This window comes from Eschrichtius robustus, chromosome 13 (genome assembly GCF_028021215.1).
Source record: "Eschrichtius robustus isolate mEscRob2 chromosome 13, mEscRob2.pri, whole genome shotgun sequence".
In the NCBI taxonomy this organism is placed as follows: domain Eukaryota; kingdom Metazoa; phylum Chordata; class Mammalia; order Artiodactyla; family Eschrichtiidae; genus Eschrichtius; species Eschrichtius robustus.
The window spans coordinates 12,985,717-13,011,746 of NC_090836.1; the positions used below are offsets into that span (position 1 = coordinate 12,985,717).

Here is a 26,030-nt window from a genome sequence, read left to right on the forward strand (position 1 = left end):
TTCTGTTAGTTTCCATGTCGTGGAAGCTACAATGAACATGTATGGCTTTTCTCTTTAGTTACAGAGATGAATCCCAATGTGGTAGTCATCTCCGTGCTGGCCATCCTCAGCACACTGTTAATTGGACTACTGCTCATTACTCTTATAATTCTTAGGAAGAAGCATCTGCAGATGGCTAGGTAAGTTGTGTTTTGCTCATCTTTCACCCACAGCCTTTAAAATATTTCTGTTTATCATACACGTGTGGCTTTTGCAGACCTAAATTGTACAGCAGTGAGTTTGCTTTCAGTTTCTATTTTGTGTTTTCTAAATAGACTTTTCAATATTATTTTAGAGAACATTACCATTGAGATAGTAAAGCAAAAGATTGTTTGTTTACACAAAGTCAGACCTCTTACTATCAATCTTGTCATTTTAAGTAGCCCATACATTGGGATTCATTCATTATATTTGGATACTTCCAAATATATTTTGGAGTAAAAGAAAGATCTATGCCTACTCAGTACAGTTAATGAAAGGAGTTAATATATATGGAGACCACAAGAAAGAAAAAAATCCCTTCCCTCATTAGTTCTGTTGAAGCTGTTTTAGCAGAAAATATTTTTAGAATTTATGATTAGGTCCCTTCAAGTCCCCCTATTAGTTCTATTCTTACCAGGGCTGCAGGCAGTTTCATTTTTCTTGCAGTTAGGGAAGTCTTTTGATTTATGATTTTGTTGATTCCCTATTTTCTTTGACCACTGATGCACTTCTTATCAGAGCACATTTGCAAGTACTTTCTGTGATCCTCTATATTATCAAAACAATCCATCAATTCTCTTAAAAAAAAAAAAACTATTGCCTAGTTGAGTGTTACTGGGTTTGGGAAATTTGTATAAAATTTATATTTGCCCAATGCTAGCCTGCTGAATTGTCAATTAACATCCTTCTCCTTTCTCAGAGTTCTATCATTTACTTATTCATAAATAAACTTATCCATCTGATAATGAGTCAATCACTGCCTTAGATAGCACAATCAAAGAAAAATCAGAAATCCAAGCTGTCCACTAGGAAGTTAGCAGCTAGCTGGAAATACATGAATAAATATATTTAAAGGTATAAACTGACCTGTAGCAGAAAGGAGATAAAAATGGGATACCATGAAAGTCGAGAAAAGGGATTAGTTCTGAATATAAAAATCAAGCTTCATGAGTGCTAGCGTTTGAACAAATCTTAGAAGGATAGGGAGGGTGGTGGTACGGCGCTGAGGCTAGAATATAAAGCTCTGAAATTACACTCCTTGGGGTCAAATCCTAATTGACAACCTACGCGACCATGTGCAGTTCGCTGAAACTTCATTCATTAATTTAACAAATATTAATGGATACCTGCTGTGTGTCAGACTCCCCTGGATCCTTGGGACATGGCTGCATCAAAAACAGACAAAAATCTCTGCCTTCATAGAGCTGGTATGCTCGTTGAGGTGGTAGACAAGAAATAATAAAGATGAAAGTAAGAAGATTCTGTGGTGTGTTAGCAGATGATAAGAAAAAAACAGTAGAGTAGAGTAAAGGAGATTAGCATTCAGGCATGAAGGGGATGAGAGGAGCTCTGGAAGGCAGGTAGGCCTCACTGAAAGGGTGACATTTAAGAAAAGACTTGAAGGACGTGAGGAAGTTAGTCATGTATTATCTGGAGGAAGAGTGTCCCCAGTAGAGGGAACAGCCAGAGCAAAGGCCCTGAGGCAGAAGCGCGACTAGCAAGTTCAAGGAAGAGGTTCGTGTAGCTAAAGCAGAAGAAGTGAAAGGAAGAATAGCGGGAGATGATGTAAGGTCCTATAGGGCTTCATAAGCCGTTATCAGGACTTTGGCTTTCATTCTGAGTAGAGGGCAGCCATTGCAAAATTTGGGGCAGAAGATCTGACTTATATTTTAACATTTTCATTTTGACTTTCACGTAGAAAAGAGTCTGTATTGAGGCAAAGGCAAAAGCTAGTATATTAACTGGGGGAGTCAGTTAATCCAGGCAAGAGTTGATATTGGTTCAATCCAGAGTAGTGGCAATGGAGGTAAGAAGAAATGATCAGCTTCTGGATATATTTTGAAAATAGAGGAGTTTACTAACGGGATTTGCTAGCAAATTGAGCTTGCAATGGAAATGATTAAGAGTCAAGGATGACGCCAAGGTTTTCGGTCCTACCAACAGAAAGGATGGAGTTGCCATCAACTGACATAGGATTCTAGGTGAGGATTTCCGAGTTGGGGGAACATCAAGACCCCAGTTTTGGAAATGTTAAGTTGGAGGTGACTGCAAGTGCAGGTGTGGAGTAGGCAGATGAACATAAAAGTCTGATGTTCAGGAAAGAAGTCTGGATTGAAGACATTTGGGAGTTCTTAGCATACAAATGGTATTAAAGCTGTAGACTGGATGAAGCCTGGGAAGTAAGCATATATTAGAGAAGAGAGCACCAGCACAATCTAATATTAACATTTTCAGAAAGAAAATAAAAGGTAATGGCAAAAAAAAAAAGACTGACGAGGCATCCAGTGGAGCGGAGGGGAAACTAAGATTGTGGTAGCCTGGAAGCAAGGGAAAGAACATTTATCAAAAAGAAATGATAACAACCCCACATTAGTGAATTGTTAGGAGCAATCCTGCAGTAACAGCATAGTGTCATAGGAAGCATGCAATAAATGTTAGCTCATAATATTAATAGTGGAGGGAGTGGTAACAGAAGTAGAAATGGAAGTAGTGGTATTTATGACGGCATTATTGCAGGAACATCCTTGTGATGCATACAGCAAAATATTTAGGAGAAGCGATTCTACTTCAGCCAGCTGGTCATTAGAGCAGAGATTCTTAACATTTTTTGTGCATGATTCTCTCTGGCAGTCTAATGAAGCCTGTAGATTTCTTCCGAGGATAATGCTTTCTTTCTCAGTGCATAAAATAAAACACATAGGATTAAAAAAGAAATTAATTATATGAACATATGGTAATCAAAGTATTCAGAAAACAAATGTGTTATATGCTTCTTTATTAACACATTAGATAACAATATTTAGTAGAGTATCTAAGCAATCTCATAATTTCATCAGAGTGATGACGATGAACAATATTTCAATATCTGCAGCAGGTCTATTGTAGAACAATGTCTTCAATTTCTATTAGCAAATCTCACAAGTGCTGATGATGTTATTGGGGCTTGTTGCCTACTTTAATAATTGAAATAATTGTTAAATTTCAGTTACAAGTTGTGAAAATAAAGATGTACTTTTTTTTCCACATATGTTCATAGAGCCCTAAATTCTATCCTCGGACCCCAGATTACGAACCCTTGAGTTAGTAAAATAAATGCCATATACAGGAAACTGACATAGGAAAATTAATTGATGATATCTAATTTATAGTACATGCAACACAAAATAACGAAATGTTAGTGTATTTTTCTTTTTTAATATATTTATTTATTTATATTTGGCTGCTTTGGGTCTTCGTTGCTGCGCGCGGGCTTTCTGTAGTTGCGGCGAGCAGGGACTACTCTTTGTTGCGTTGCGCGGGCTTCTCGTTGCGGTGGCTTCTCTTGTTGCGGAGCAGGGGCTCTAGGCGCGCGAGCTTCAGTAGTCGTGGCTCGCAGGCTCTAGAGCTCAGGCTCAGTAGTTGTGGCGCACGGGCTTAGTTGCTCCGCGGCATGTGGGGTCTTCCCTGACCAGGGATCTAACCCGTGTCCCCTGCATTGGCAGGCGGATTCTTAACCACTGCACCACCAGGGAAGTCCCTGTTAGTGTATTTTTCAAGGAAGAAAGTTATCCTTAGAACACTCAAGTTAGAACAGGCAGATAACTGAAGTAATTAGCACATTATGCCAATGTCAAAATCTCTGCTTCAATTCTGAATAAGTCCATCAATTTCATATAGAGGGAAAAAATGAGATGTATGCACCCCAGTGAGCTATGTTATTTATGCATGATATTAAACAAAAGGTGGAGAAAGCATGAGAATTATATTGACCTTTTTCCTCCACTTCTGGGGAAAAAAACTAACAGTATTTTCTACTGACTCTGCAAAAGCCAATCTATTTCAGTACGTATCACACTTTTCCTCTCAAGTGATGAATAGTATGGGCATCACAACATGAAGGGAAAATTTTGAAGGAAGAAGACAATCCAGTTTGATCCACTATCATTACAGAGAGGAAATCAGAATGCTATAAAAACAAAAAATATTTGCTAAAAATGGAAAACCCTTAGTCTATCTAGGAGAGTTTCTATACGTCACTATTGAAGGCTTTGTAAAAAATATTCTACCCCACATAGTTCAACGATTTATGTTAGGATCATGAGCGCCCTTTGGTAAGCGTTGTGAACTGAATCCTTCTGGCTTCAAATAACTTGATTTGGGTGTGTGCGCCCTTGTGAAAAATTGTTTTATTTTTCTATATTGCATTGTATCAGAAAGAGGAATACATGCAACTTATATTAGCTTTTTTAAAATTTAATGCTGTGAAGATTAGCCATTAAAGACTCTCTTTCATATCAAGGTAAAGAGTGCTCTGTTATGCACTAACCTTGATTTTGTGGTTCCTTTCCAACAGGGAGTGTGGAGCAGGAACTTTTGTCAATTTTGCATCCTTAGAGCGGGATGGAAAGCTTCCATACAACTGGTGAGTATTGTTTCAGAACAAGTCTCTAGGTGGCTTACCTATGCTATGTGTGCTCTAAACTTGATTGTACTATCTTTGGGGGATAGATGGTTTTGCCTGATTATCCTTTCATAATTTTGGTGATAGTGGACTTCAAGGTGACATCTTCTTCACAGAGCATATTAGTATATGTAAGTTTAATTCAGGTAAGAAGGAGAGAAAATGAGGTAGTCTGCTGTGTAGTCACTATATTACGCAAAGGACTGACGCAGTTGTACAAGTTGCCCACAAGTGGGCTGAAGAAGGGTTAATACAGGAGCCTCATGGAACAAGCGTGGTTGAAGGCAGGAGGGGAGACTCCAGGGAAACAGTGGGAGGCAGAGAAGCATCTCTATTTAAAACTCACATTTCAGTGCCTGAGGATATGAGCTACCCCTTCTGTCCAAAAATCAAGCAGAAGTATACAGCCCAGGGCTCTCAGCTCTTACGCTTACAGGCAGATAAATATCAAAGCTAAGAAAGTTCCCTGAGAAACATAGCCTCATGTTTCTTTATGCTTGAGTATTAAGGAGGGAGGATGTATTCTGAGAATTAAGAAGGCATTGTCACAAGATTGAATTGGCTGACGTTATAGCTAACAGAGATCCATGGGAATTAACATATATATTAATATATTAATTAATATACAGAGCAGTTAATAGCCAACAAAATTGCTGATTAACTAACCACTTACCATGAAGCCAGCACTGCTTACGTGATCTAGTTTGTTTCTTTCACAAGCAACCATGCAAAGCACATTTAAATATATACATTTCATGTTAATCCTCAGTAAGTGATTTTTTTTTTTCTGTTTTCCTAACTCCCCAAAAATGGTTACTCTGACAGAAATAAGTATGTAGAGACAGGAAATTTTAGCCACGGAATTAATGAGGGAGGAATGGCCTTATTTAAACTGTAAATTCTTCTTCCCTAAGTGGGACACTAGTTGAGATCCACTCTAGGTGAAAAATCTAGGTGAAATAGGATTCTCTTTAACCAGACAATATGTTGTACTAGTCTAAAACTTCAACCAGAATGGCATTTTGCTATTCAAATCTGATTAATTCAACTGTCAAGAGAAACCCATAAACTCTTGCTGGTAAAAAGTTAGAAAACATTTCTAGGTTTGTTCAAATGTAATTAACACCTTTTCCAAGATTGAGAGACTGACTCAATGATGTTTGTTTCTTGCCTGGCCTACCCTTAAAAAAGGCCCAGTCACAGAGTAGTGATGAGGGGCCCATCTAGGAATTGATCCCATCATACTTGAGACTCAGGAGAGCTACGTATTGACTAACTACACAACTGGTCACAATTTACAGAATTTATGAGAGACCAGTTATGGGAGAACTGAGGCAAAAGAGAATTCATTTCAGGACATTTCTATAAAATTAAGAAAATTCTCTTGCAGCTCTGGGCAAAGACAGTTTTGCCAACACTGGCATTTTCTCATTAACTGAGAATACGTTATCTCAGCGGAGATTTTGTAATAACTAAAGTGACACAGTGACGTCATTTTTCCCCTAATTCTCAGAATAACTATAGATACAACCATAGACTATTTTAAAGTCTGCATTAATAAGTGTTCTATTTTGCAAGTGGTCTAAATATCTGAAATTTGATTCAAACCAGGCATTTTAAATTAAGTTTGCATTAGTGTTAATGTGAAGCTAAATAATTTTGCTCCCACTCAACTGAGTATAAGGTTAGAAACTAGGCAGCTGATGAGTTACTTATTTTAAATGAATGATACGTGGGTGTCATACGTCTGTTTTAAGGATTACTTTTTGGAAGTGATGTATTAATTTATACTTAAAATAATATAGAAAGTCACACCTAACAGTGCAGTTTTATAAGAATGTGTCCTGAAAGCTTGTTTACCAAAATTAGTCTACACAAACTAACCATTTGTATTCCATACACAAGCTGCTGTTAGCTATCAAATGATGTTAGATTTCTTAAAATAGGCTTAAGCATCACAAGGGTAATACCCAAGAATAAGACTCGAGATAACTGATGAGGCATTTCAGAGCCGAATTTAACTGAATGCAAAATGTAATCACCTAATAGCAGGATAATTGACACAAACCAAGTTGAAAGAAATATGTCTGATTACAATAAGATGTGAATAAAACTGGTTTTGGCAATATTATAGCACTTAAGTCCTCACGTTTAAATTTCAGAGAACGGAATAATATTTAATTGTAATTAACGTGCTTGTCATTTTAATTGACCCCAGTAGGTAATTTACTGATCTCTGTTCACAGTTTGTATTACTAACTCTTGCCACTTTTTCATCTTTACATCTGTTATCTATTAATGCTCACAGGCGTAGGAGTATATTTGCTTTCTTAACCCTGCTACCCTCATGTCTTTGGACTGATTATCTTTTGGCATTTTATATTAATCCTTGGTAAGTGATTTTTTTTTTTTTACTGTTTACAAAGTCTTTAAAAGTTAGCTTTCAAGAAGTAAACCAAAGGGAAAATCCTTTTTAATGATTTTATGTGTTTGAAGCATGTAAAATTATTAATTATGTATTGAAATGGATTAAAGCAGCTAATGGTACCCAGATGTTAACTATAATGTTTTCCCAATTGAATGTTCTTCTTGTGATGTTCTTGGCAAGCTTTTCTTCCATTCATTGCTAAGTTATTTGTTTCTTCATTGAGTCAGTCCATGGCCTCTCATCTTTATAAATGATGCCTTTCATTTTTCCCACCATTTCCACTGATTAGCTCCCTATTTCCAAGAAGGAAAAAATGCAATCAGGTAGAGAAACCCAGAATACTATGTATTTGGGGCCTTCGTGTTTTTATAATAATGCTCACTCAGTGAATATTAAACAACTGACTGTGTGCAAGCCTCTTTGTATAATCCTCTCATTTAATTGTCCACACACCTCTGCAGAGAGTATTATCAGCACCATTTTACAGATGTGGAAATAGAGGTATAAGGAGACTAACTATCTTAACATCACATGACTATATAGAAAATTCAGGTACTAAACCCAAGTGTCTCTGAAATCTATTCTTTCCTCTCTAAAAAGCAGCCTCCTTTAAATTCTTATTCCCTTGACTTTTAAATCATTTTAATAATCAGATCTCAAAGAGTATCCTTTACAGTTTTTATAATATATAATAATAATGATTTTCAATTCTGAGACTGAAGTATCTAGAAGGGCTGTTTCTTTTTCTGAGCCATAAGTAAAAAGGTAGCAGTTTCCCAGAGGAAAAAAAAATCATTGTCCTTAAGTGTTAGTTCATGGTGTTTAGGTACTAAATTATGTACAGACAGATCCAGAAACCTGGACAACTTGAGAAGGACTCAGAGGAAAGCAATAAAAGTAGTTCATGGACTGGGGAAAAAAAGTTCATGGAGGGTTGGGGGCAGAGTTCAAGATTTAAAGCAATCCCGAGAGTTAGCTATTCAAAAACACAATTGATCAAACATTCTTTGGCTTCTCCAAAGACAGAATAAATACAGTGGGCAAAGTTAGAATTTGAGTTGCAGTGGGAAAAGAATAAAAGAGAACTTTCTCACAGTGGAGATTGTTAGTACCAGAATCTGTATTTTCTTTAAAAGAGAGCTAGGTGAAAAACTTTTGAAATATGGTAGGCACTGATGTATAAGCAATAAATTCAGAAGAATGTGCTAGATGATGAGGACCCCTTCACCATTATTCTAAGTTGATTCTTAATAACAAGTCTCCAGTATAGGGCTTCCTCATGGTCAACCAATATTTTAAGTATTTAACATCACATGATACACAGAAATTCCATCTTGACTTTCAAAATATACATTTACTTTGAACTTAACATCTACTGATCATTCTCAAGTATTCTACCTGTCATTAGAATACTTGTAGCCAATACCGTTAGCGTACCCTCCACAGATTTCAATTAAAACAAAAGAAAGATGCATATAATGTTATATTCCTTTCCCTACTTAATTCTCTGACTTTTCTCTGTCATTTTCCATAGTTTGTTTTAAGCTTATATCAGGCAGGCCTATGCTTGTTTGTATGTCTTTCTTAGTAGGTCCCCCTGATGAACACATATTTTGGAATTCTAGCAACTCCTTCAAGGTCTGCTATTTATAGTACTGATCAAATAACATGAGACCCAAGTTAAGGGGGAAAAGAAACCCTGCAGTAGTTTTTAGAAGAATGGTCCTGAGACTGAAAATGGTTATCTCCAGGTGAGAAGAGAAGGCAAAACATAGAGCCCCAGGCTTTCTACACTTTTCGTAAACTACACATATATTAACCAATGAAAAGATACCAAACATAAACTGTTTTCAGCCCTAGACTTGTGCTCTGCCAGAAATAAAAGAGGTAAAATTCATGGTCCCTGCTCCTTCAAGTCCAACTCAGTACTCTCACAAATTCACCCGAATTCCCTACTCTTTGCTACTTTTCTCTACATCTAATAAGTTGTGGATATTCTCCCCTGCCTTCATTTGCTACATAGTCTTTTAAAATCCTCCTCTAGATGTGTTTGTCTTCATATTTCACCCACCTGTTAACAACCACCCCAAGAAACACAGCCACACTCTCCTTTCTTAACACTGCCCGGCTTTGTCTCTAAACTATCAACTTCTTGGAAAGATATGTTCCTGTTGATTGTCTAAAATCCACCTGATGCCTCTGATGGTTGTGTGGAAATCCAGAGACTCTCTCCCTCATTGGTTGCTCAAACCTTTTCCCAGGTGGTGGCAGAACCAGTGTGGAGCCTACGTGCCCCATTGGCTTAGTCCCAAGATTGTATTCTGCCAGGATTTCTGACTTTATTGATCTCAGATTGTATTTCCTGTTCAAAGAAAACCATCTCAATTGGACCAGCTCTATCTGGATTCAGTGTTGTTACTCTCTTTTTTTTCTATCATGGTCACCTCGTGCTCTATTCACACATTCATCTGTCTGTTCTAAATCCTCAGCAGTTGGCATTTTAAGCATGATGCAATATTTAGTTTAAACTGCTCAGCTTTACTCTTCTTGTTGTATGTTCAATTCAGAGAATGACATAACTCTAAAGACCTTTTTTAAGATGTGGGGATGATTTTCGTTTAGCTCATGAAAGAGTAAGTAATGCTTAGGAAATTGTGGTCATTTAACTTTTTTGACTTTACGGTTTTTGGTTTTAGTTTTTGTTTGTTTTTAACCATTGTGAACCCCATGTCTCTGCCATTGCCTCGTATTCCTCTTTGGAATGAATTTCATTCTGGCAGGCTTTCCAAGATGGTCATAACCATGAAGAACTTATAAAGAATGCATCTTAACTTCTTGACGTCATTAGGGTTTTGAACCTAATCTAAGTGAAAGAGAAAAAGTAAAAGAAGCACATCATCCTGTATGCATGTATACTGTATGTCGGATGGGTGTTATTTATCAGTTATTCAGAAAGTCTTTCACAATAATAAGATGATGTCTTCAGCCTCACCCAAAATGCTCACTGTGGCATGCACACACACGAGCTCTTTCCATAAAGTGCTAAAGTGAAAATTGCTAGCAAAACCTGAACTTACATGTTTAAAAGTGAATTTTCCCTTGATTTGAGTCTTAGGATCAGCACAGCAATTGAAAATGCGGGAAAATTCTATCAGTGTTGCTGTGGAGTCTCATAATTCAGTCCTGTCTTGTACCACAGCCTTAAGATACAAGAACCCTTTGGAATGTTCGGGAATTCAGCAAAATCTAATCAGAACAATGAAAGTTGTACACAAGTCATGAAGACATACACTTAAGACAAGAGGTCATACAAAACATGTGGTAGAATTTCATATTATATTTAAGGTTCATTCAATCAGTGAATGAGACTGAAAGAAAAAAATACTGCCTCTCTTCCATGAATTAGGTTTCCACACAGCTGTGGAATAGTAGCGACTTAATATTTCAGCACTGAATTTATTCAGTGTCACCCTACCACATATATTTGTTTCTTCCCAGTTTCCCTTAAAGTCTGTTTGGGTTTGGAAAGGTTTTGTGTTTTTCTATTTTTAATTTCACTCTGAATCACAAGATATGTTGGCAGCCTCCTGACATTATCAGAACTGTTCCTTATTATGCTAACATTCTGTTTTCATCAACCACTAAAGTAATGGGCTCCTACTATGCGAAGTAAATGTAAGATTCCTAACGTTAACTAAATTAGCATCACAAGAGCAGAGTAAAAGAATGATTCAAGAGGTATACCATGACAGTGGTCTTTTGGGGGGATGAGGGAGAGGTGAAGTAAAAACTAGAATGTCTATTACCTCTAAATCCCAAGTATGGAAAACCAAGAGAGGATGAGGGAGAAAAAATAGGACAAGAACTATTAAAATGTATTGTCTTCACTCAGAATTGAGAAGAAGTAAAAACTATCTGAAACTAGAAAATGAAAACCAGAAACGCCACTTGCCTTTATGGATATTTCCTTTGCTGCATTACTTCCTCTCCACCCCCAAGTGCCATTTCCCCAGTGGGATCCCTCAGGAGCCCAAGTCTAATATCAAATCCTTAATTGCATCATTAGAAAAAATTGTGAGGATGACATAACAAAGATGTTTTGTTTCAATTCAATTAAATAAGCATTTATTGGCCACCTGCTAGTGTTCCATTAACTGTGCTCAGCTCTGGGGAACAAAGGACAGTCTAGCAAGGAGCACATATACAGCTGATGGTCAGACCACATAAGAAATACTCATGAACCAAGTGCTATGAAAGCCCAGAGGAAGTAGTGCTTCATTCCGCTAAAGGCTTTCCAGAAATGGGGGTACCCAAGCATTCCTAATTTTCAATATAAATAAATATTTTGGCACATAAGAGTACTCAGATCACAACTGGCTATTTACTATCGATTGTTTATGTTCTGAAAGCCTGGGTGCTTCCGTCAATATTTCAAGACCTTTGAAAATTGCTTATAAAAATTGTCACACTCAATCATGTATCAATATCATTTATATAAGACAATCTAAACACAGTAATGAAGCCCTTCAGCAGATACTATCTTAGCATTAGCTAACTTAGGTCAGTTAGTTATCTTATGTGTTGGTAGAAAACATTTCCCCTTTTAATAAAAACCCTAAAAATATAATAAACTGAAACATACATTAGTATTACATGTGTCTGAGCTTGCAGACTAGTAATGAATTAAGAACAAGCAGGTAATAGGTATAGTTCTTCAGATAGCTGAAAAACTAGTTCAAAACTGAATAAGAACAATGCCGTAATAGAATACATAAGACACATGACAACACTGATAGCACAAATTCACATTCCCAATGAAAATGTCCGAAAACGTTATTTTATTCCTTAATTTAAAAACCAGTATGTCCATCCTCCCTCCACCAGTTCTCACCTTTATTCCCCAATTCTTTCCTTTTGCCTGTAGAATCTGGAGTATTTAGACAGGAAATACTTCTATATATTTACAAAGCACTTCAGCAACTTAATCACCAGGAGCAAGAAATTATATTTCTAGAATTCCGTTTTTTGGCAAATCTAAAACATAAAGTGTAGGTATGCTCCAGAAATCTAACAGAGTTTTAAAACATGAATCTGGAACTTTTATCATTATCTTCTCATTTAAGGGGAAGTAATTAAACAAACCTGAGGTATGTTTAATAAAAATTAAGTAAAATAGCAGTGCCTGATGTAATTATTTAAAGCTCTTCAAGTTTAATCATTACGTTCATCAATTCTTTTGCCCAGATAAATTCGCCTCTCTTTTCTTAATTCACAGGAGTAAAAATGGTTTAAAAAAGAGGAAACTGACTAAGTAAGTTTTTCTTACTATTTCACTTAAAAATATTCTTTGTAATGATCTTCACTTTCCAAACTGAAAAGATTGTTGTCTTTAAATAGACGGGATGCTTAAGATAGAGGCAAATGCATATTAAAATAGCTAAGCCATTATGCGTAGGTGTGTTTACACATATGGATGGCAGTGACCACCAAGAAAATGTACCAACAGAAACCATGTCAGGAATAAGGAAAATTCTCACCACGTGAAATCTGAAAAAGAATGGGTTGTTAGGAATTACAAGTCTTACAGAAGGAAGTCTACTGTTCTAAATCTATAAGGAATCTAATATTTAGCTACATCAAAGTAGTACAAAAACCTTTACCATTTTGTATCTTCAAATTTCGTGCTTATTGCAGGGAAAGGCTTTTACTCTATTTGATGTTGTGACAAATACTTGGATAAATGCTGTCTCAGGAAATCTTTATAATAAACAGAAAAGGATAATTACTTTAGCTAACCTGTGGTTTCACTTACCTACTGAACTGTTAAGTCATAAGAGTTATAATTCTGATGGGTGAAAATGAACAATCAGTTGATTTCAAAAACCTAATTAGAGTATCACCTCCAGGCCTTTAGTTAAAAACTCTTCATAGAAAGAGTGGACCATTCCTATAAATAGAGTTCATTCTTGCTACTTGCCTGGGATAGAATATTGGTGAATTCATTAAGGAGGCAATTAGGGGTCCCAGCCAGATCTGTGGTATCTGCGCTAATGGAATACATAATACAAGAGAAAAATTGATGCAAAATATTTCTCTTCAGCTTTGCGTGACATATAATATTTTGGCACATATAGATGACAGAATAATTTTTTCCTAAATCTATTTCATATCAGTACGGATTCTATTGGCATATATCAAGTGATGCAGGAGAGACAAGACCAGCCAAAGCAGAGGAGAGGTGCTGTCAGCCCGAAGGAATGATGTGACAGAAACAGAAAGACTTTCTTGCCCAAAATTATTAGCTGGGTTGTTAAGTGAAGTACAGAGGCATAGACTAGAGCAGTTAGAGGACAGGGTCTCAGGACCAAAAGGGGGCCCAAGACCCAAGCAGAGAGAAGGAGAAGCAGGATGTGGACCAAAGTTTGAGTGGAGCGTAGACATGGTGGAACCTGCCCACAAGGCAAAACCTCGAGTCAAACCAGCTTCCTCCTTCCCTCTTCTCATTTTCCTTCTCATCCTCCCTCCTTCTCTACAAGCCTTTTTTTTTTTTTTCCAGTTTCTAGCGTATTTTTATAGATAAAAGTACAGAATGGTGAACTTTGTCTGTAAAGTAGACACACTATGGAGAAATGGCATTGGATCTGGATATCAAGCAGTGGATAAGCTTCTACAAGCCATTTTTGAGGGACTCCTCCCATCTTTCCATTTACTTTCTCTTTACCTTTTCTCTTTCACTCCAAATGCCCCCCCACTGCCACCGCCATTCTCCTTGGCTCCCCTTGCCCCTCGCCCCTTACCTTCATTCCCCTCCTTTCCTCATCTCCTCTCCCTCTAAACCTTTGTCCCACTGATGGATCTCTGCCCCTTCCCAGTTTTCTTTCTCTTCTCCTTACCATTCTCCTCCTTTCCCTGATGTTCATTCTTCTACTTCCTGGGCCCTTCCTCTGACTCTCTTTCCCCTCTCCATCCTGCTTTTGCTTTTTCTAACCCCCTTTTTCTAATCCCATTTTCCTCTTAATGAGATGAGAACCAGAATCATTAAGTCCAACTTTAAGGTCAATGCACTGCTCAAAGACAGCAGGGAAGGATCACCTCACCCCGCCCCCGTTTAGCTGTTTCTTTTGGAAAGATGGCAAAGTTGAATGAAAAAGCTTTTAACCAGGAGTCCTTCTCCCTAGTTCTACCCAGGGTTCTCCAGCTTAGCCCTGAGATCTTGAACTACTCATTTGACTGTCTCAGCCTGGGCTCTCTCTGAGTTCCATCTGAAGTATGGGGCTAATGTTGTCCATGTCTACCTTAACCATCAACCGAGCAAGATAATTTGTAAGAATATTTAGGGTGTTTTAAGGGTACAAGTCATTCATGTTATCATTATTAAGTAAAACCATTAAAATTTGAATGTATTATCTGGGAGGTATAATACCCTTAAAAATCAACTAAAATCTTAACATAAATTAATCTATCAGATTAGCTAATCGACAACTTTGAACAAATATCTATTATATATTTTGTATTTGCTAATAGGGCATAAGACCACAGATAGATGATATAAGCTGAGTAATTTGCAGCAAGACGAAGGGAAAGGTCAACTCTGTGGACCCTGTCAAGGTGGAAAGGCTTGGGTTAGGTGACAGTGCGGCATCCTGAAGAAGCTCAGGGAACAGGTTGACACAGGTAGGCTCTAGAAGAGATAAGCAGCTAGAGAAAACCACAGGAAATAAAACTGAATTCTTATTCAAAAAAAACCAAAAAACAAGGAAGAAGGTGAGCACTTCTGCTATTGATGCAGAAACATAAACTCAGATGTGTTACTTGATTGTCCTTCTGAACCATTTTGATATGCAAGGCTCTGAACACAACTCTGAGAGAGAGAGAGAGAGACAGCGCGTGCTCTGGGAGCTCCCTGGAGACATGTTTCCTGCCAGGACCCTGCCTTTGCTCTGGGAAGACAGCGCAGCACAATTCCTTACACTTGTAAAGCTGTTTAAACTTACATGTTTCTGTGATCTGTAACATACTCTGTGTCAACCTTGTGGTGTAGGTATCACTCTGATTTTTCATCAGTGAGCATGTTAAATCTCAGAAGAGTTAGGTAAATAAAGTAAAACTCTAATTCAAACAGGTCTTCAGACTAATCCTTTGTTCTTTCCCATAAACTGGAGTTTTCTAGAAACAACACATATAACTGTGAGTGTATGAGTGTGTGTATATGTAATATTTTACTGCTAAAGTAAAAGCCAATTAAAAATCTAGAGGTTTCTCCTATCCTCAAGGAAGTTTAATATATAGGGCTCTCTTTTTAATTATAATATATTAGTGACTGGTAACTTCAACCAAAAAAAAAAAAAGAGTGCTAACCTCTGGGAAGTAAGAAGAAAATTGCAAGAAAATTGTTCATGTTTGAGAAGTATGGTGTTAAACGCTATATGACACCTATCAACAGGATTTTTAAAACATACCTTTCTTTGTATTTGACAAAGCCCGGTGCAACTGGATGACTTTGACGCCTACATCAAGGATATGGCCAAAGACTCTGACTATAAATTTTCTCTTCAATTTGAGGTGAGTGAATAAAGTTTTTCCTACCCTCTGTGGGCAGGGGAATTGGCAGCTTTGTACCAGTGTCATTTCCCTGCTCACTAGGCAGTGCTGGTGGTGTGGTTCATAATGGGCAGGATGGTAATTGGGCTTGGGGGTACCTAATGTGCTGGTTCAGAGCCAGGATGTCAACCCTTAGTTAGGAGGTTAGGGTTTGGGTGGCACGAATGAAAGAAAGAAGAGAGGAGATGCAGGTACTGGGGGTACTGGGGTGAACAAACACGGTAACAGGAGAAGTTTTCAATGGTAATATTGAAAACCAGGGGGATGGAAAGTGCAGGGGGAAAGCAAGCTGCGGATTGAGATCCAGAGCAATTTCTCTTTCAGGGGATTTTTAGTGTGTTTCTCATGCCAGTTAGGACACAGTAAGGGTGGATGGTGGATGAATTGGACCCCTTTGTCTCCTGAGCATATAAGAACCTGGTGTCTCTTTTGCTGTAGGACTCTTGGCATTCTACTGCACATGTCTTTGTGAGGTTTTGTTTTCTTTTCTTGGAGGAATTGGAGAAAGAGAGTTACACCTGCTTTGTGTAAAAGAAGAACAAAATTGGCAACATCTTTTTCTGAAGCACACATATTTCTTTGATTCCAAGAACATGTGTCAGAGTAGATGGAAAAGGGTCTAGGATCTCAGTAGTGTGAGGGATACAACTGGTCCTCAGGTTTTCTTCCCACACATTTCACAGCTCAGAACATAGTCTGGATAACCTCCCATTCTTCAGGCTTCCAGCGAGGCTCAGGGAGACCAGGGAGAAGGGAAAGATAAAGTGACTTTTCTAAATTATGTCATTTTTTTAAAGCGCCTTAGCTGCTTTTCCTGTGCAACACCAGGTTGTAGAATGTAGCTGCTTTCTCCTCATTATCCATATTCATTTCTTCTTTCCTCACATCAGCCAAGGACAGCTTTGTTCTGCAAGAATCAGCAGGAATCCTGGTATGGATATTCATTCTAACAGGGAATTTAAGGATGAGAAGAATCTTATACATTATCAAATACAAAGCCCGCAAACTATCACCTGTGTCATGAGAAATGCCACATAAAGCCTGGCTCAGTCATCCATTGAACGCAGGTGCATGAGAAATTATAAATGCTACACCAAATGCTATAGCTCGAAGAACAGAAACTCAATTTGAAATGGAGATCTATGGTGAGGATGGCATTTCAGAAGAGTATAGCAATGAACGGAGGACGCTTTTTATAAGAAAACATAAGCCCAAACTCAGAAGAAAATAAATATCTAGATAATCCTGATAATGGTGATGAAAATTATATTGTAGATACACTTTCAATCTCGTTGAAGCCACAGTCTCTTAATTCCTACCAGATGATATGACCTTGGTGGAATAGCCAGGGTCACTGCCTTTCCTGGCAGGGTTAGGAGTACTCCCAGTTCATGCCATCAAACCCCAGTGTAACTATTACTGTGCTTCTGAATTGCATCATTATAAAAAGAAATTCAGTGAATCATTTTCTGGTAAAAAGAAAATACTTTTTTCAGTTGTGAATGACAGACATACAATTCAAACTAGTTTAGACCAAAGAAGAAGGGAATTTGTTCAAAGGATAACTAAGGTATCTCATATAATCAAAGGAAAGGTTGAGTAGCTAAACCAGGAGGAGAGCAGGGAAGCAGTTCAGTCTCAGGAATGGCTGGAATCAGGGGCCACACCCCTGAAGAGACCCCCTCTTTTTATTTCTCATTTCTACTTCTCTCCTTGTCTTGGCCTCACTTTCTTTGGCTGCAAACCAACCTCTTTCTCATAGTGGAAAATGCGACCACAATCAGCCTTGGAGTATCACACCTATGGTTGCCAAAGGGAGTCATTGACTGTCTTTCTTGTTCGTAGTTTAAAAAATAACAGGGGAGGATTCTGATTGGCTGGCATAGGCCATGCTGTCTGCTCACACTGTCCGCAGCCCGGGAGGGCAGAATTACGGAAGAACAGGACAGTTCTTATTGGTACCATGTGGATAAACCAGAGACCGAGAGCATTATACCCAAAGAGAGGACCAAGCAATAAGTGATTAGATCTGAGCTTCAGTTGCTTCAAAAATGTGAAAAGTTGAATTGTCAATTTTATGACTAAATATTCGGTTTACAATATGCTGAGGGCCTCTATATATTCAAGGTATAAATGAACACATTCAAGCTTATTTCATAGGATTTATAACACAGATAGGAATGTACCAAACTGAGAGTCCAAAAACCTGGATCCTCACTACTGTTTTGCTACCAATTAATATTGGAAAAAATCTGTTTCTCATCACCTCAGTTTCTTCATCTCTAGAATGGGTAAGTTGAACACAGAGTGGTTCTCAGCTGGGCCTGTACCAGGCAGTGCCCTAGGGGGAGTTTGGGGGTGTGTGGTCATCCTAATGGCTTGGGAGTAGTATTTAATGGGGAAAGGAGAACGATGTTAAGTGCTCTGCAATGAGTGGGACAGTCCCACACAACAAAGAATTGTCCCAAGCCAGTGGTATTCCATGGAGAGACACTGGACTAAATTGGGGACAAGGTTACATCGAAACTTTATAATTCTTACATATTAGTCAGGGTTCTCTAGAGAAACAGAACCAATAGGAGACATACACATTATATATATATATATACACATACACATTTATACATATATATACACATATATAATATATGTTAATTATATTATTATAGAATTATATTTTATGATTATTATATAATTATATTTTATAATATGAAGATCCTATATATGATAATACAATAGAAGATAGAAGCTGATAGATAGATAGATAGATAGATAGATAGATAGATAGATAGATAGATAGATGGAGAGATTTATTTGAAGGAATTGGCTCGCACAGTTGTGGCAACTGGCAAGTCTGAAATCCATAGGGTACCCAGGGATGAGCTGATGTTGCCACTCAAGTCCAAAGGCAATCTGGAAGTAGAATTCCTTCCTCCTCAGGAGACCTCAATCTTTTAAGGCCTTCAACTGAGTGGATGAGGTCCACTCACATTATGGAAGGAAATTTGTTTTCTCAAGTCTACTGATTTAAATGTTAATTACAGCTAAAAAAAATACCTTCATCCAACATCTAGACTGATGTTTGACCAAGCAACTTGGCTCTATGAGTAGCCAAGTTGACTCATAAAATCAGCCATCACACCATGACTTGAAGACATGTTTAGTAATTTTTATTTATATTAAAGATATTTTTTCATATCCCTTTGTTCTTAGAACATCATTGGTCAAATATGTAATTTATTTGGTGCCAAGTCCTGATATTGTATCTCTGCTCTGGTGAGAAAATACAAATTACTCTCCAGAAGTCTGTTTTAAATCACAGGCTCAGATTGTAGGTTTTGGACTAACATTTGCTTAAGCAGTGACCTAGTGGTCTGACTCACTTCCTTTTTCATTTGACAGCCTCCCAGGAATTGCCAACCTCCAACTCCACCCAACCGCACATCCTCAGGTTCAGTGCCAGAGTAACCCCATCTATTTTCAAAGACCCATTGTGCTTTCATACCTGACTTCAGGGTGAATGTCAAACCTTTCACATGGCAGCCCTCAAATTTTCTTGAACTTGATAATTAATGGAGGCTTAAGAAAAAAAATGTTTCTTGCACTAATGGGACCCCAAGAGGGTATAGAGATGGCTGAATCAATTGGGCTAGCTAAATTCAGTATTGGACAGTTATTTGTTCTGTTTCTATTAATGCTTAATACTTTATTCATTTTGACACTGACATGGAAAGATCACACTCATATTGAGAAATTATATCATTTATAAGCATCATGCAAATGGAAACTGTCTGGATTTACATGCATTACCAGTACCAGTCATACATGAAGCTACACGAGTTGCTAATTTGCATTCACTGAATAAATTCTTTTTTCACTCTGTATCTGATTTCAGATCTGTTGGAAAGATTTATTATCCTTCTGATGAAAATATACATCTTTTCTTAAGGAGGTTTGGGACCTGGGGATTAGATTCAATTCCTCATTTCTATTGTCTCATGTTGAGAACGTTTCAAAGAGCCAGAATTTAGAGCTTGGAATCTGAGATCCCATAAGACATAGCACGTATTGTTCATTTTGCCATTAATTTATGCACTTTGTGTTTGGTCAGGATGCTAGGAAAGCCCTCACTACCTTTGTTTGGAGATGTGGCTGCATAGGTTAAAACAAAACTATATCACTTGCCACATAGTTCATAGGAGATGATCTTTGATTTCTGGTAGTAGCTCCCATTTGTAGCTGTTGTTTGTTTTTTTTAAACCTTAACTATTTATTTATTTATTTATTCTTTTCTTGGCTGCGTTAGGTCTTCGTTGCGGTGCATGGGCTTTCCCTAGTTGCAGCGAGCGGGGGCTACTCTTCACTGCAGTGCGTGGGCTTCTCATTGCAGTGCCTTCTCTTGTTGTGGAACATGGGTTCGAGGCATGAGGGCTTCAGTAGTTGTGGCATGCGGGCTCAAGAGTTGTGGCTCACGGGCTTAGCTGCTCCGCAGCATGTGGGATCTTTCCGGACCAGGGATCGAACCTGTGTCCCCTACATTGGCAGGCAGACTCTTAACACTGCACCACTAGGGAAGTCACTGTAGCTGTTTTTATTTGTGTTTCAGTCCAGTTCCCTGGAGACCTACCTGCAGCATTGCTGAAATAAGTCAACTCACACCCTCTCCAACAGTTCTTACAGAAGGGGTCTTACTTTTTTCCCAGACCTGAGTTTCTTCTGCTCTCATTCCTCGTTGCCTAGGTTTGGTCTCTGTTTCCAAGTGCCTGTACTAGTAATTTGTCTAGTGATTGGAGCATTACCCTTAAATCCCATCTTAGAGCCCAGGGCCCTACTAGCTATTGCTAGACTGTCCTGAGGTTGACATCCTTCTTACCCAGTATTACATCAGGTGTCCAAGTTTCCCATTCTTCCTTCAGAGTACCTGTTATAGGTTGAATTGTGTTGCCCAAAAGATGTGTCAGAGCCCTAATTGCATAGTTCCTCAGAATGTGAATTTATTTGGAAATAGAGTCATTGCAGATGTAATTAAGATGAGGTTATCCTGGAGTAGGGTGGGCTCTTAATCCAATATGTCTAGGGTCCTTATGAAAAGACAGCCATGTGAAGACACAGAGACAAAGAGAGAGAATCCCATGTGATGACAAAGGCAGAGATTGGAGTCATGCACCTGCAAGTGAAGGAAAACCAAGGATTGCCAACAAACCATCAGAAGCTAGGAAGAGGTGTGTCCCTGTAGGTTACAGAGGGCATATGTCCCTGCTGACACCTTGATTTCGGATTTCAAGCCTTCATTATTGTAAGACGATAAATTCCTGTTAAGCCAGCAGTCCCCAACCTTTTTGGCACCAGGGACCGGTTTCGTGGAAGACAATTTTTCCACGGCCTGGGGGTGGGGGTGGGGGTGGGGGTGGGGATGGTTCAGGCGGTAATGCGAGCGATGCGGAGCGGCAGGTGAAGCTTTGCTCACTCGCTCGCCCGAGGCTCACTTCCTCCTGTGCGGCCCGGTTCCTAGCAGGCCGTGGTCTGGTACCGGTCCGTGGCCCGGGGGTTGGGGACCCCCGTGTTAAGCCACCCAGTTTGTGGCACTTTGTCATGACAGCCCTAGGGAACTAATACAGAACATCACTAAATACCTTGTTCTAAATCCTTTCTTCTCCCTTTGCGTTTACCTGAAAAGTAACCAGCCATTGCCCAATCCCATTGGACCTTTCACTGGCCATAGATGGAACCTCTTATGTCAACAACACAGGTCACATTGTTTCTCCTGACTTGTCCTGTAGTCTAGTCATCTATCTCATCTGATTCTAATGTCCAACCTCATCCGAAAGCGAACAACAAGTGCTTATCACCTGTTGACGTTGTTACAGACTCTAAAGCCAGAATACAGCTTGTGCTCTTCCGAGAAGATGTGGTACATGTTATGGAACGAAGGTATCCCCCCACCGTCCCACATTCATATGTTGAAGTCCAAGCCCCAGTGTGATGGTATATTTGGAGATGGGGTCTTTGGGAAGTGGTTAGGGTTAGATGAGGTCATGAGGATGGGGCCCTCATGATGAAATTATTGCCCTCATAAGAAGAGACACTAGAGGCGTTGCTCTCTCTTCTCCCCAACCCCACCATGTACACACAAAGAAGAGATCATCTGAGCACACAGTAAGATGGTGGCCATCTACAAACCAAGAGAAGCCTCATAATGAAAACTACCTTGCCAGCACCTAATTCTTAGATGTCCTAGCTTCCAGAACTATGAGGAATACATTTCTGTTTCATCCACCCAGCCTAAGGTATTTTGTTATGGCAACCCAGGCATTCAGTGCATGTGTTTGTGCCCTGCTTTTCAAGACCGTATGCTTCAAACACAGCCAACGCAACACACACTGCCATTGGCTTCATTGACTGTATCGGTTTCCTAGGGGGCTGCCACAACAAATTACCATAATCTTGGTGACTTAAAACAACAGAAATGTACTCTCTCACAATTCTAGAGGCCAGATGTCCAAAATTAAAGCGTTAACAAAGCCATGCACCCCCTTTGAAGGCTCTAGGGGAGAATCCTTCTTTGCCTCTTCTGGTGGCCCTGGGCATCTTTGACTTATAGCTGTATAGCTCTAATCAATGCCTTCATCCTCATATGGCTTCTCCTCTTCTCTCTTTTATAAGGACACTTGTCATTACATTTAGAGACCACCCAGATAATACAGGATGATCTTATCTTATGATTCTTAATTACACCTGCAAAGACTCTTTTTTCCTAGTAAGATCACATTCACAGGTTCTGGGGGTTCCAACGTGGACATATCTTCGGAGGGATTATCATTCAACACTATGGATGACTATGTAACCTAGAAAAAACCCCACAATGATAAATTATATTAGAAACAAAACTGGCAAAAGAAAATTCAGAAATGATTTATGTTGGTTTCAGGCCATCACCTCATACTTTGCCTTCACGAAGATTGAAGCCTCTGGAGTTTCCATGTGGTTGGCAAAAAAATAACTGCAAAGCTACTGGGCTGGAAACTTAGTATTTGATTTTCCACTTAGTGACAGGCTAAATTACAAAAGATTGCAAGGCGTTTTGTGTATACATGCCACTCCTGCTTTGCTGCAATTTAACTTTGGCAATTTACATTTACAGTATTCAGCCGATTAAATCACTCTTATCAATTTAGGGCATTTACAGCAGGGAGGCAACACACAATTAAAGTTCTATCAGTTAGTCATCTTCCATATGTGCTCCAGCTCTCAGCCTCAATCTGTTTCCACAGTTTCTTTTTGTACTGGAGGCCTTTTCCTGTGGCTTATCAGTCTGTCCTCAAGTGGGGGTTTTGGGGGGAGAGTTGTTCAGTTAGCACAAATGGCAAAGGAAGGAGAAATTATGGAGCCAGGCAAAGCAAAACAAACAAAGAATCATAATGGAAGCATTTCACAATCATGATCAATAGTGCTGCGTTAATATTTATTGAGTTTAATCATTGTATTTGATAGTCACTATACACCAGTGAAGTATGGAAAAATTACTAGCCCTGTCTTACAGATAATTAAACTGATGTTAATGAGAGTGGAAATACTTTTTCAAGACCCTGCAGTTTATAAGCGGTCCACCAAAATAAGCCAAATATTTTGACAAACTATCTATAAAGACACTCCCCAAAGGAGGTAGATTTCCAAAATATTTTAAGCAATGGAAGCATCATTTAAGTAAGCTTATAGCTGCCAAAAGGAGCTAACCTAAAAAGAACACTGATTTGGTTGATGTTTGCTAAAAATAAATTTTGTTTCTTATAAGAATAATATAATCAGTCTTTGACAACCCTTTAAAATGGAAAAAACAGTTATAAAGGAAAAATGACAAGCTTCTGTTTAAGGGCATTTGGCAAGCAAGGGTTTTGCCCGAGATGAAAAAAAACTTCTAAATTTGTAAACTGAAGATCAAAGTCAGCATAGTTGGTCTTAAGACTGACTTCGACTTGGGCCAAGAGCTCGTAATTTTGTGAGCTTGGAAAGCCAACAGTGGTGAGAAATCAAAGGAAGAGAGAAATCCGGACAACTAGATCAGTTCATCCATGTTGACTGCAGCTTGCATTCCAATGCCATTAAACACACACACTAAGCTACCAAAGAACTTCTATGTGGACGTAGCAGACGTCCCAGGAACTGGGTGTCTACAACATATGCTTTGCATGGGCACTTGAATCAAGACACTGAAGGCACACACACCAAAAAAATTCCCTGCTCAATCTCTCAAAACATCATCAAATGTCTCCAACTCCCCTCAAAACTCTTTCAAAGACTCTCCAAAATTCTTCCCCCAGAGAAGTATTCCTCCAGCTTATGATTCTTTAAGGTAATAATTGGGAGGAATCATGAAGAATAGCATCCCATACAAGTAAATAAAATTTCCAGCAAGTGGTGTCTCTACTTGTTCACTTAATAGTCTTATAGAAAAATGCGTACCATATATATAACCCCATTCGTAGGTGGTTAGACAGACTGTTTACTAATATTGCCCTCGGATTTGTATGGGATTTGCTGCATTGGTCATGTGCTGCACAATTCCAAGGAGCACCATTTATGTAGACCACAGAATAATTGATGCCCCCAGAGAAATCCAGGTGGCTTGACTCCAACCCCTGTTTCCTATCAGACACGTGTCATAGAAGCTTAGAAACCCCCTTTTCCAGTAACATAGATTTTCTGAAGTATGTTTGTTGTCTGTTTATATAAAAATTGCATTATCAGTGCACCTTCTGATAATAGAATTTATAAGAGTAATGATACACACAAACAGATATTTGGATGTTCCTATTTTCATGGAAGGGTTTGCCTACCCACTACTGCGCCATCCTTATTTTGGGGTTTTATTACCAGATTTTAGTGACTGTCAATCCTATATCTTGTAACGTGGAGAATGTGCCCTACTTCTTGTTCCTCACTCTCTCCTTTTCTACCTTCTCAAAAGCTCATCGCCTTCAGGAGAAATACCTACAATTCCTCATAGCATAGGAAATATTTATGCAAACTGCATAAATTTCAGTTACCCGGTACCTCCAAAAATCTGAAACCTACTTCTGTTTTCAAATTTTCCATACCCCTGAGTGTAAAGTACATAATTCTTACCTTCTCCAAGTGATCACTTAGCTATACAAGGTATTTATGTATTACATCAGTCAGCTATTACTGCAATAATGCTATATAAGAAACAATCTCAAAATCTCAGTGACCTACAACACTTATTTTTCTCACTTGTGGCTCTGTGGGACAAATGAGATCATTCTACTTCAGGCTGTGGGTCAGAGTCAGGTCTGTTCCACGTGTCTTCTCATCCTGGGACCAGTAGCTTTCCTGGGCACGTTCTTTGCAAGCAGATGGCAGAAGCACAAGAGAGCAAACCAAGATGAGCAAACACATTTAAAGCTTCTGATTGGACGTGAGTTCTACCCAATTTCACTGGCCAAAAGCAAGGTGGCAACAGTAGGATGGAGAAGTACACTCTGCCCCAAAAGGGAGCCACTGTGACATCATAAAGCAAAGGGGGTGTGATAATTGTGATCATTCTATTACAGGCAGGAAGTGAAGAATAATCCAGTATGAGCAATAAACCAATGTGAACAATAATGCAATCCATACCATGTATGGGAATCTCAAATCTATTCTCTGTCATTTACAGGAGTTGAAGTTGATTGGACTGGATATTCCACACTTTGCTGCAGACCTTCCACTGAACCGATGTAAAAATCGCTACACAAACATCCTACCATGTAAGATTGTCAGTAATGCCAATCCTACTCATGTCTTCCAAAGGCTGAAGGGCTGTTACTGAAGATTAATCAGTTTCAGGAATCTCTGGCCAGACCCAGTAATGGTCTGTATCTTCAAAGCCATCTCTGTGATTGCATTGATCACATTGGTGCTTTGATGTCATTAGATCCTGTCATGTGTAGGAAAATTTAATAAATATGCTTTTAAATAAATTGTATCTGAACAGAAAAGACCGACCATTTGGCTTTTTGGAGATCAAAAAGTATTAGCCAAAGTAGGGACAAGATAATCTGTGCTCATAACCTATTTTCAGTCAATTCATTGACAATGGAAGGAGGCAAATGGAAAGGGAGTGCAAGGTGTGAAAAAACCTCTTTTCTTACTTCTGGCAAGTTCTGCCATTCCTTAGCATTTTGTAATAAAAGCAACATTCAAAGAACAAAATAATGCCATTTGTAGTAACATGAATGGACCTAGGACTTGTCATACTGAGTGAAGTAAGTCAGACACAGAAAGACAAATATCATATGACATTGCTTACATGTGGAATCTAAA

At 38.7% G+C, this 26,030-nt stretch overlaps 1 protein-coding gene across 6 annotated transcripts in view; it reads left to right on the forward strand.

Moving 5' to 3' along the window:
* PTPRO (protein tyrosine phosphatase receptor type O) overlaps positions 1-26,030 on the forward strand; it is a 232,996-nt gene that overhangs the window by 184,263 nt on the left and 22,703 nt on the right. For 4 of the 6 annotated variants that reach the window (XM_068559850.1, XM_068559853.1, XM_068559854.1 and 1 more), the window contains 5 exons: positions 59-179; positions 4,574-4,642; positions 12,385-12,420; positions 15,590-15,671; positions 25,384-25,474. In XM_068559850.1, coding sequence (XP_068415951.1) covers positions 59-179; positions 4,574-4,642; positions 12,385-12,420; positions 15,590-15,671; positions 25,384-25,474 — 399 coding nt within the window. Of the gene's footprint in view, positions 1-58; positions 180-4,573; positions 4,643-6,989; positions 7,074-12,384; positions 12,421-15,589; positions 15,672-25,383; positions 25,475-26,030 lie in introns of all 6 variants that reach the window. The other 2 variants (XM_068559856.1, XM_068559852.1) reach the window with 2 other exon arrangements.